The sequence below is a fragment of the Diorhabda carinulata genome, chromosome 1 (assembly GCF_026250575.1).
Source record: "Diorhabda carinulata isolate Delta chromosome 1, icDioCari1.1, whole genome shotgun sequence".
NCBI lineage: Eukaryota > Metazoa > Arthropoda > Insecta > Coleoptera > Chrysomelidae > Diorhabda > Diorhabda carinulata.
The window spans coordinates 14947831-14961018 of record NC_079460.1 but is presented as its reverse complement, the minus strand read 5'-3'; the positions used below and the strand labels follow the sequence as shown (position 1 = coordinate 14961018).

General features: G+C 31.2%; 1 protein-coding gene across 1 annotated transcript; it reads right to left on the bottom strand.

The window, feature by feature from the left end:
• Positions 1-4593: 4593 nt before the first annotated feature.
• LOC130894697 (general transcription factor II-I repeat domain-containing protein 2A-like) lies at positions 4594-12180 on the bottom strand. Its single transcript, XM_057801639.1, has 3 exons — positions 11873-12180; positions 7259-7883; positions 4594-4716 (listed from the first exon to the last, which is right to left on the bottom strand). Exons 1-3 carry the CDS (start codon positions 12178-12180, stop codon positions 4594-4596), a joined length of 1056 nt encoding a protein of 351 aa, XP_057657622.1.
• Positions 12181-13188: the final 1008 nt, after the last annotated feature.

Genomic DNA, 13188 nt, shown 5'->3' with positions numbered 1-13188 from the left:
GACTTGAAATTACTGAGCTATGAATAGAATTTAATTTTGAAAGTTTTCAATGTTATCAATAAATGTATTCATAGTTCCATCCTATGTGCCACCATGCCCTCTGCTGTGCAAATTAATTTCTCCTAAATACATTTCAAAACATAAGTATTTATTTCTTGATCATTGTATATCACAGATTTCCACATTTACTAATGAATTTATTCGAACCATCTCTCATCATAAGGTTTAATATTTTTTTATTGCAACGATGCATCAAAATTCATGACTGCACGAATCCTACTAGTGACTGCACCAATTATATATTTCGACACCGATAAATTTTTATTAAAAAATATATTTATTCTATTCACAAAAAATACAATTGAACAATTCAAACTACTTTAGGAATTGACTTAATTCATTATTTATTATTGCACGATATTTCTCTTTATGAGAATAAATAACATGTTTACAAAATAGATTGTTTTTTTTTTATTTTACGTTTTAATAATTTTGCTAATAGTTTTGTGTCGCTTAGGTTTTTCTGGTTGTAACTTGCGTAGTAAAATGACGTCATGTATTGAATAGATCAGTAAATAAATTTTTCATTACTTATCCACTACGTATTTAATTCGAACGAAACAAAAACAGGTAAATTTCTAAACATTCCATTTATACGGTTATAAAGCCAGATACTCCTTATTGTATATATCTTGAAGTTGCATCTGGTCTTGTATTTAGGATTGAGCAGAAACACAAAACATATAATTAATCATATATAATTGTTGGAACAATTATTACGCTGTCCTAATTTTTATTATTTATATCACCCTCGTTTAACATTTTTGTATTATTCTGAGGAACTTTCATATTTAAGAATAAAAATTCACAAACAAAAATTAGCAAATAGTTGTATAACCTTAAGTTAACAAATGTGACCACGACTTTACTATAGGTATAGAACTTAATGGAACCAACCGATAGATGCATACTAAGTCGTATAATAAATATTTAATTTGAAATAATAAATATTGAGATCAATAATTGAGATAAAAACTACCTTATCTCCCAAGTTGCACCAAATTACAGATGCTTACAAAACTTGATAAAAATCAATCAAGAGTTAATTTTCCAGGTATGCTCGAACTTGTAATTTTTATGCCAAAATTCAAAATAGCAAACTACTTATTTTTGAGTAGAGGCTACTGTTATATATAAAGTTAAATTCAAATTTTTAACATAAACCAGTATCTTGAAAACGTACAAATTATATGATACAAATACAATTTTAAGGCGCTAAATCTGAGTTTTCAGGATGAATAACTTATATACAATGAATAACTAAATTATGATAAATAAGTAGTGATGTTTGATAAAATCCAATATTTACATATGAATTACAAATTTACAAACTAATTTTATGTTGTCATCAATTTTCGAGCGCCCAGCATTTAAAATACGTTTAAATACGCCTAATTACTCAAATTGTTCTGTCGATTATATTCTCAATCAATTGAGTTTTTCCGAGTATATTTTGCATTAAACAAATTTAGATACCTCTTGCTTTGGTCTAGATTGAAATGTGTTTAGTTTTACTGAACCAAAATTCACAATTAAGGCAAGCCATTTAAATCAAAAATTATTTCGCACAAAAATAAGATGAACTCTTACTTTTAGATTGTTTAGATATATTATGTTTAGTGAAATATTTTTGCATGACATAATTATTGTAGATAGGCAAGTTTAGTTTTGTATCTACAGAATTAATTCCTTGTAGTAGATTAATTAACCGGTAGTCCACATAGCTGATCTCATTTTTATATTCGACATCCTCTCCATAGTTTATGTTATGTTATGTTCTACCAAAACCTATCCACCGGCTAAAAGTGGTTTGCTAAATTACCATTTGATGAATTCACAATATTGGAAAGTCTTCATTAAATTCAATACCCCTCGAGTTATGATATTATACATTTACATGTTATGAGTCTGATAATTTGATAACGAATAACGGTGGCTTACAAGTAAGGTAATGGTTACCTTTCATTCTAAAAAGCTTGATTTGATATTTTATTGCTCTTGATTTCAATTCCTACCTGTCATCTACCGTTATTTGTTTTACCTAGTCCGCAATAGTAATAAACATAAACCATGAAAATACTTTCTTCATCCTTCCTGGTACACCTATCTTTTCCAGAAGGCACGAGAAAACGGCCTTCGCAAATCATGATGCTTGTGATAAAACGTGTAATTCAGAAGTGTGTACCTAATTAAAAAAACCCTTCATGGAAGGACAACTCAACAGAAATATTACGCCTCAAACGGTTCATCTGATAAACGTTTTTTGACAGACTTAATGCATGTGGAAATAACCTGAATCATAGGGGTACCGTTCAAAGGGATCAACATAAATGAATCAAATTCACATTTTTTCTAATAAATATTATTATTTTAACAGTGTTTCAATCAACGAAGAAAAGAAACGTATAAGGAATAAATAATAAAAATTATAATTTTCTTTAGAAAAAAAAACCAGGATCATCATATAAATTATCGAGAATTGTTTAAACAGTTTTATCAATTACATATTTCATGTAATTGAAATATTATAAAATATTACAAATATGTTTTAGATTCAGTAAAGCAATTTGTTAAAACATTTTGTCCTGATGATTCTCTCGAACATTGTCCAGATCCTGTTTCATGTCGGTTTCAAAATCATATGGTATGTTAGTTTATTATTTTTCATCTCAAAGTAAATAATTAATCTTCTGGGATGGGCATCTTTTTTATGGATATCTCCTATTGAAAATTCATACCATAGAGTTGAAAATTGAAATTTGATCAAATAAATGATGTCTAAGACAAAAAAATGCTTATATATTCGGATAAGGGTTTATCAAGTGAAAATTATTTGTTTGAAATATCAAATGTATCTATCTTAAAATTTTAAAAACGGAATATGTACTCGTGAAGCAAACTGTTTGCCACTTAAAAAAATTACAATAATGAGACATATATTGTGTCAAAAAAAAAACGTTCTGTAGTCATTATATATCATATCAAAAATACTCAGAAACGCTATTTTTGACTGTATCTATAACGTGAAATACTTATGATGTCATAGAACCATTATGAGGGCAGATTCATATTTTACACAGAAAATCATTTCAAAAGCCAAGTTTTATTACAAATCAGTTATAACTACAGTAGTCACTACTATATATATACAACAATACTTGAAAAATTGTTTGCCTTATTGTTCGACCTTAATAAGCGATGAGATTTTATCTACGTACAAGAATAGATATGGAAATATAATGTAACTAAATTATACGTATAGGAAAAAATATTACTCAGAGGGTTTTTTTTCTATTTCCATGCTCCTATGAACAGTTTATAATAGTTCTACTCGTCCATCCCGTCATTTACACTCAGCGCGAGCCTGCAACTAACTCGAACTACGGTACTGATATTAAAAGGAATTCATCAATTCTTCAGGTAAAATATGATATTCTAAATTAGGGGTTGTGGCAAATATAACAACCGTAACAACTCTTTTAGGACTGTATCCTACAATTTTTAGTTAAGATAAGGCAAGGGTAAACATTTAAAGATAAGGTTTTACAAAGTACTTAATTTACGGAACTGCTTTACATATTATCTCACTATCTTTTTTGTAATTTAGTCGTAGCTATAAAACGCTTCTGTTGGTTCTGTGGGTTTTTAATAGTATTGTCGACGTTTTTTATTGCAGTAGAGTATGTAATAGAAAAGAGACCTGAAATCAAAACAAATCAGCGCAATAAACTAAGGTTTTATTTTTATATTCATTTTAATCTTTCCAGAATTATTAAAAAGAAACTAATTTTATAACAAAAAAGACCTAGACACCTAGACCTAATATATATTCATATATATATATATATATATATATATATATATATATATATATATATATATATATATATATATATATATATATATATTGTATGTTCATGTTTCTAAATATTCTTTATTTTAGGACTCTTCTGTTTCGAAATTAGTCAATATTTATATGTTTCTTTTAAAAATTATTTTAAAAAAATTAATTTCGAAACATCAGAAGAGACCTAACATCTATAACATCGAGAATTTCCAAAATTCCAGCGCAGTTTAGCCCGTGAACCTAGTTCTTTTGTTCATATTTAGCAAAGGTTTCTGAGCTGTGCGCAAATTTTCAATTAAAATGCCTTTTCTCATGCTGGCAATGTATGAAATAATTAGAATGACAGTGACGCTATATATCAAAAATTTAAAACACAAATCCACTACGACTTTGCAAAGAAACCAGACTCTCAGTCAAGAAAATGATGAACAATGTTAACGAGGTAACAATTTTGATTGGAAAATTGGTGAAGACGTACTGCTGCCATCAGCAGGAACTGTCACGGCAATATATGAAATTCATTAGAATGAAAGTGGTGCCATTTTATAATAAATTTCTCTCATTTTAAAATTATTTTCAGTTATTTTCAATCCAATTCAATTATTCCCAAATGATTTCGACAATTACCCGTAATTTCCCATTAATTATTTCCTGAATTCTTCGTTTCAATACATATAATTTGTCTTTCAAATGATCGTTCTCCTTTTCTGCACTTCCGAATTGTTAGATTTTAAACATCGGTACTGCTTTTCGAATGTATTCGTTTCTTTAAATGGTGCTTCACCACCATCGACATTAACACCTACGTTCTACGAAACAAAAATATCGCGATCATAGATCACAGATAAATATATCTATATATACAAAAAACCATAGAAATAATCGAAAACTAATAACCTTGAAAAAGTCACTGGCCATGAAATTGATAGAAAAATAAGAAGTAAACCAGCAAATCTGTACGTCTGTTATAAAATCGTAAACTATTCATTTGATCATATGAAGATCTTTAGCAAAGTTTTGTGGTGGATTTATGTTTCGAAGAAGAATGATGAGTGCGCCAATTTTCGATAGATGGCGTTACTGTCATCTACCGGTTTAATTGGATTAATACATTGTGAGATTCGGATTAATAATTGACATCTAATAAATTCGAACGAATTTTTCACGTCATTCCCAAACAATTATGCCTTCAAAGATACCTGTTCTTTATTTAAACGTCTCGAGTTATGTATAAACTTTTTTGGATGAAAAATAATATTAAATTGAAGGACGCATATAGCAGGTGAAGGCGCGATGGGAAACGCACGTATACATATATAAAAGTTTAAAACTAGTTCTCTGAGTGTATTTTTACCGTTACTGCGAAAATGTTCTGTGAAATATTGCAAACTACATTCGTATTTACATATAAATCTGGTGATAATAGCAAATTATATTGGTTATGTTAGGCATGAATATGGTAATAACAGAAATCACATGCCATAAATAGCTTGATTACCGTTGACATAGTGGTAGAGCAGTTTAAATCCTACTAAGAAAGAAGAAAAGTGAAGATTCCGTCTGGTATTTTTAACGTTTGAATGAATACATAATGCTATTCACATTTGTTTCTGTCGCCCCTCTTATTTTTAGGAATGCAGGGCTGGCAAAAGACATACGTAATACGCTTATTTTTTTTAACGATTGTTCTCGCTTCTATATTTTTTAATAATGAAGATATATCTAACAAGAAGACTGAAAAATTATCGATTTATATTAAACACATTATGTTTACAGAATTGGAAATTATCAATTATGATTATTTGAATTTTACGTCTTCCACAATCTTTAAAAGTAATTTGGCATCAAGGCCTGTAAAGTAGTTTCTACCACTAATTAGCGGTATGAATATATTTGACGCGCTAGTCTTGCCGCTATAGATAATGTATGAACGACTTACTTCAAAATAATAGCAGCTTTAATACTGTAATTACTGCAGTAAGTGAAAATTACTGCCTGAAAGAAGAGTTGCTAATTGAACTGAAACTCGGAGATTCAAATTGAATGAAAGAAATCTGTACACATATATTTCATTTAAAACGACTTTTTCTTACTATATCTGAAATGCATCTAACAGATTTATCAGAAACATTAGAACAAACGGGGAAATTCAATTTTCAACCTCCTTTTATGAACATGAATACAGAATTATTATAAAATATTTAAGAAACAATATTAATAGAACCTGATTTCTAAATAGAACAATAACATGCGTCACGTATAAAGCGACTCAGACGAATCGAAAAAATATGTTATCTGTTTGTCTCTAAGGTCGTCCCTGTTTCAATATTGGGGTTGCTACATAGCGCTTATTCGTATTATCTCACCAAATTGCATTTTAAAAGATGGTCCGACATATGTTTTTGATAAAAGAATGTTTGTTTCTAGCGTATCTTATAATGATGAAGACTTTCCACCAATTCTACCATTTTTCATATGCCTGCCTTTGATTTATCGTTATGCGTCGTAATAAACTTTCATTTCAATACAAATGGAAAATGCGCTTCTGGCTAAAACGGTAGATAAAAAGATATCATACCAATTCCCTTTTAGCATTTTATAAGGATAGTGGAAAAATTCCAAAGTTGTGGTTTGATTTAAGTTACAGAAAATAGTTTTTAACAGTTTTCTTCTCATTTCTTATAAATTCAATTAAAACCTCTAAATTGCAAAGATCATTATTAGTAAACCAAAACAGACTGGATTATTAGGTATATAGATTAATTTAGAGGTGATATAAGAAGCTTTCAATCTTTATCCCAATTATAAGTTTTGAATAATTTACGATTAGCATTGCAAAATGTATATTATTAAATTATCACTGACTATTTTCAACTACATACTTCCTAAATGTATTGATTAATAGGATCTTGGAAAGTTATAGACATCGAAAATACATGCTAAGAATAATCTGGCCAAACGGATAGAGATGATAAACGAAATGCCATTAGATTTGATTATTTTGAGGGGAGAAGAACAAGTTAAAGCAAAGAATTTTTTAATTCAACAAGTAAACAATTTATATTTCATATTTATAGCTCTAGAACATGCAATATACCAGGAGTGGCCAAGCTCCTTGATAGTCCGAGCCATTTTTCAAAATTTGAAATGTTTCGCGAGCCTCAATTAAAAATGCATGCAAAAGGGTATTATTTTTTCTTTTTTTACAGAGATTTTGTTTATTGAAAACATTTAAATAAAAGTACAAAATTTAAATAAAAGTACAAAATATTTGTATTGAATTTAATATTTATTTTACTTCTTTTGATAATTTTTTAAAATTTGGTGATAATTTGTGAAAACACTTCTTACATCAGTAAAAAACATTAAGACTTGTAACCACTCGTCATTGTCTAATTCTGAATAGGTTATTTCCTTTTCTTTTAGAAATGCAGTTATCGGATCAAACAAATCTACAAATCGATTTAATACGTTGTAGCTAGATAACCATCTAACAATGCAAAAGAAATAAATGTCATTTGGAAGTTCTTCGTCTTTTAATTCTTCAAGGAAATTTTTGAATTGTCGATGATTTTTTGCATTAGTGCGAATGTAATTTACAATGTGTAACACTGTTTTCATAATATCAGGATATTTTAAATATTTTACAACGAGATGTTTTCGGTGAAATATGCAGTGAATTGGTATGAATTGTGGAATTTGAGAATCATCTCTTAAAAGCCCAATAAGACCAACATTTTTACCCAGCATTACCGGAGCTCCATCAGTTGCAATGCTTACAAGTTTATCAAGAGTCACATCCAAATTTTTCATTATGGAATCTAATGCATTTTTGATATCGACACCGCGCGTTGTCTCTTGAAGTGCTACTAAATCTAACAATTCTTCTTTGACAACGAAATTAGGTGAAACAAAACGTATGAAAACTGCCAATTGTGGAATATCTCTGATATCTGTCGATTCATCAAGGGCTAAGCTGAATGAAATACAGTTATTCAAATCATTTTTCAAATTATATTCAAGAAATGTATTAATTGCATTTATGCGTCGTTCGGTTGTATACGGTACGGAAGTGGTGGTAAGTAGCGAATGGACAAGAGAAGAGATTGTCGTCTTAAAGATAGTGGTGGCTCATTAGCTTCAACATTGACACTAGTGGCGGGGCTTGAGCGAAAGGCACCAAGGCAAAGGCGAAGAGCGGTGTTGTGTACAGAGTTCAATAAGTCAGTTTTAGACTTGAAAGCGGACATATAGATAAAACAACCATAGTCAAGCTTTGAGCGGATGAGAGCTCTGTAAACTCTTAATTTCATTGGAGCCCCATTGAGGGTGGCTGAGGATTTTAATTATGTTCAGCCTCTTTAGGCAAATGCCTTTTACATCATGAGTATGGTGATTCCAGTTGAGTCGGGAATCAAAAGTCATACCAAGGATTTTGCACTGATTCACAATAAGTAGAGGGGAGTTATTAAAGAAAATTTGAGGTGAGTGAATAGATGTTTCGGAAAATTGATAATCCTAGGAACGGGGAGCTCTGTTGTAGTAGATTTATTTTGGAACAGTTGGCATGTAGAGGAAACGTATTTATCATGGCAATAAATGATTAGGTCATCAGCGTATTGGACATATTTTACGGAAGATGGGAAGTTTTCACATAGCTCATTTATTGTGAAGATTCCTGTCAGTAATTTAAAACATTTTGAAATACATACGGAACGATATTATTTTTAATGTAATAACACAAAAATGAAAAGGGAACCCGGGTATATTTATCGAGAGCCACAAATAATCCTTCAAAGACCCGCATGTAGCTCGTGAGCCACAGATTGGCCACCCCTGCAATATACAGTATGTTAAAAATTAATAATGGAGTTTGAACGTTTCAAAATATTTATTACATTGAATATACATATTTAAATGATATATCGGTCGACCAAGCAGCTCAGATAGCTTTGTTGGTTGATACGTGCATTCAATGCTGTTACCGCCAATATAGCGCAATAGCATTTTCTGTAACATCTGTTTGACGAAGCCGTTCACAACTACATCTCCATCGTTGTTACAAACTCTAAAGTCTACAGACCGCGGTTTACGTGCCAACTTTACCAACGAAATGTTGCTCCAAGTAGATGAAGATTTTCTAGATCATGATATGTTGAGTGATGAATCGGTCTTTTATCATGGTGGACACGTGAACACGTGAGTTGCAGAAATAGGGTTAAAAATATCTTCAAGTGAAGGTACAGAAATTCAATTTTTCAGCATAACTATACACCGCTACTCTAGCACACTTGCACAACGAAATAGATCTAATGCAGAATTTGTTTTCCGTGGCTTCCGTTCTGACATCGTGTGATTTCTGCTGTTACAATAGAATAGAGAGATACTGATCAAAGCTTGCGAAGAGCTCACAAATCGTCTTGTCGTATGCCGTTGGATGAATGATGCTCACATCGTCTACTTGTAGGCTTTTTTCAGTTACCTAAATTTAATACGCATTGTACAAAAAGCTTTCTTTTTTCTACTCATCTCCATAGTTAATGATGATGTGTAGCCTAATTGACAAATAGAACAGATTCTGATGATTATGGAGGTGGTATGGATCAACATACTTTTTTGCCTAAAGTAAGTTTAGACGAGAATATATTTATTGATTGAAACCAATCGTAGTTTGTACGGTTTTGCTAGAAAATAAATATGAGCTGCTAACCAAGCAAACATGGCAACTAGACAACTATCATACAATATCAAGCTTCGAATTATTAATACTATATCTAGCTTAGATATATGTAACGTGACATTTGAAAATACACTATTTAACAAAGGAGAGCTTATCTATCCACAATTTTTAAATAGGATTTACCCTCTTCGACAAGAAGATTATCATCTGTGCATTGTTTTCGAAAACCTCAACCACTTCTTTGAAAGACAATCTATACCAAGCACTTCATTCAATGAAAACAAAGAGGAAAAAATCGGATATTTCATTGATTTCATATTATTAGTGTCCAATAAATGATTGATTCCTTTCATTGTGTGGGAACTCAAGATATAATAATGGTATGGTTCAAAATTCGTCACATTGGAATAGATTCTTCTTATTTACGGAAAACCGAATTATGCGTTTTTAAATCCTTCGAAGCGGAGAAACTATGGTTAAATGTGCATTGGAATATATTTCCACAAAATCTTATGTATTTATACTATTTTATGATGATCATTTCCAATTAGTTCCGAACATATTTTAGACAAACGTTAGAATTACAGTGATCATCTATATACCTAGTTTATAAATGGTACCCTATAAATATCTATTGAACAATTCTAGTCAATAATCATTTTACTTTCCTCCGTGATACATCATCATCTATTTTTCGCTCAATAATGGAAGACCATGGAAATTCACTTAATTTCTAAATTGTTTTGTTGAAATTATGGCCTGCCATTGGATTTAAATCTGTTCCATATTCGAAATTAAGCGAAACCCCAAATATTCCCTTCGCGATCCTTCAACACGATAAAAGGCAAAATGGCATTCACGACGATGGAGTTGCTACAACAGATAACATTATCTCAACTCTACTAATTGAAAGGTAATTGAGGAACTCCGGCAATTAAGAGAAAACAAGCAACGAACCTTAGGTGGAATAATGCATATCTCCGCACAGTTCCAGAACTCGTGTGTGGTGAAAATGTTGCTTGAGGCGTTAATAAAAAGGAAATTATGGGATGAAATTAGCGCCCAAATTACCTGTTTTTGCGGTTAATTAAGGGTTTGTCGATTTATGACACCCCAGTCTGTATTTCCACCTACTGTCGACTACATAAATGTGGCCATTAATGCTCGAATGAAGTCAGCATTGGTATCTTATAGTAATTTGTTGCTCTGATAACATTCCAGTCATTCGAAAATCCAATATATTGGTAAGAAGATAAACTAATTATCATAAGATCAATTCCTTATTGATAAAAAAATTCAATCAGTGAATGAAAACCAAAAGTGTATTGTAAGTAGGGACTAATTATTTACAACAGATGTAACAATGACAAACGCTCACAAGATTATAATTAATAAAAAAATTTATATAAGAAACCATTCAGACAGAGAACGGTTATATAATATTTAACTAAAAAATGACGGCTGCTACACAGTTCCATAACCAAGTTACTCGACAGATATAACATAGTTGCAGAAATCGTACTCTAGCTAATTGCATAGACACTCACTCATTAACAGAACCATGCTTCACTTCGAATACACACCAATCGACATCTTAAAAAACCAGGAGTACAAAATATAATTTCTTGAAAATACTAAAAGTAGAGATATATTAACAGCAAACACATATACTAAACAGACATTTATACTCCACCGATCGCAGACAAACATATATTCGAAGAAAACATTCAAATACATTATAGTCCGCTCGTTTTTCAGAGCACCAGAACATCTTTGATGTAATACCAAAGATAAGCTAAATAAAATTGACGCAGTAAACATATAAAGACCGCTTAGAGTCAACATGCTGTTTCTAATAAGATATTAACACTAGTGTTTCCAATGTAAGAGAAAATCCACTTATATCATAGTTGATGATTTCAGGGTATTATCAATAGTATTTTAAGATTTATAAACATTGAAAGCAACATTATAAAAGCTATTTAAAGTAAGTCCTTTTTCTGGGCGAATATTCTCTTGGACATCTTGTCTAATGTTAATTTCATTTGAAGCTGTTATATCTACATGTATGCCAGGGGCTTGTGCCAGAATTTTTTTTTTGAAATTCTTCTCTTATTTTCTAATGGACTCTCAACATAGCCTTCGGCCACACTGTTGGATTTCTATTCTCCGTATTGCTTTATTTTCAGAATGCTCGCTTATGAGTCTGCCAAGAGGAAACGCTGAGGAGCGTCTAAAACAATGTCCTGCGTATCCTTCAGCATTAAGTAGATCCAGATACTGACCGTCTCTTCATCCCAACCAAAAGGATAGTGTACTTGATATTGACATTTTTGCGTACAGTGAGTTCAGATCTCAACATTGAATGTGTAGTCCACAAAGTTGCCGCCTTTAATGTTTTTAAATTTTCAGAATAAGCAATTAGTACCTTTTCGTTGATGTTCTTTATATTTTTTAAATTAAACCATTCCTCAAATTTTTGGTTGGCCAGGGCGTATATACTTCTTAATTTTTCAGTAATTGAACTACCCACTGCAGCATTTGCAGTCTCTCTTACTTCAAATGGAATGTCTGATTCACTATCTGAAAACATTTCAATAGTAACAATACTTCAAGACCTGCTTTCCTAGTAACAATACTTCTAACGCCATTTGATTCCACATCAATATTTTCATTGTAATTGAGGATTATATTAAATATTATGAATGCTTGGAATTAGATAAAACGTAGTATGTGACACATATAAGTCCTATAGGGCGGTGTGCGCAGCACAGTTACACTATGTTTTTCTGCTATATCTTGCACGGCGTATTCCATAAAACGATATTTGTGTAAATTTGCTATAGATGATAGTTCTTTTTTTAAGAAATTTTCTTCAAATTCAATACTTTTGATGGTTACCTATTCAATCATTTCTTGTTTTCTCCAAGATGAAGTTGGAGTCTTCTCTATGCATTGAGAATGATAACTTACATTATCTATAACTACTACTGGATCAGCCGGAAGATATTTCATCATTTCACCAAAATAGTCTTCAAAAACATTCGAATCCATGTCCTCGTGGTAATCTCCCGTATGGCACAACTGAAAGGTTAGCAAACCTTCTTTTAAAAATTTCTCTTTGCTTTCAATATGGACGATTACTAGTCTTTTACCTTTACCTTAAGGCACCTTAATACCCGTTGACAGGCCTTCCATAAAAGCTTGGCGAGCACTGGTTATATTTTTTGTCTTGCCACATTTTTGGTACTGTACCTATAACCTTCATAAATCCACGTCTCATCATGATAAAAGATTTTCTTTTGCTCTGTTTTGTATTGCTTTATACTTCTTAAGTATTTTTGTCGCCAGCAAACAATTCCATCGCTTTCAAGTAAAAGTGCTTTACGGTTATGCGTTTCCCAGGCAAAATTCATATTTCTCAAAGTGGTCCATAAAAGTTTTTTAATTATCAACGGAATACTGTCATCCTCGCCAAGCTCCAATAAAATCTTATCTAGGGTGGGTATTTTTTTTTTTAAATAAAAAGAGTGAACTTGTCTTCGATTTACACTTTTGGTGTCTTCATCAAGGACTGTTACTAGTCTGCCTGGACTTTTCT

Excerpts from the sequence above, each read along its gene's own strand:
- LOC130894697 (XM_057801639.1), bottom strand. The coding sequence starts at position 12,180 with ATGTTTTCAGATAGTGAATCAGACATTCCATTTGAAGTAAGAGAGACT. Across the intron at positions 7,884-11,872 it reads TTGGTTGGGATGAAGAGACG|CTTAGCCCTTGATGAATCGA; the intron begins GTCAGTATCTGG and ends TATTTCATTCAG. Across the intron at positions 4,717-7,258 it reads TCTTAATGTTTTTTACTGAT|AACGTAGGTGTTAATGTCGA; the intron begins GTAAGAAGTGTT and ends TTTGTTTCGTAG.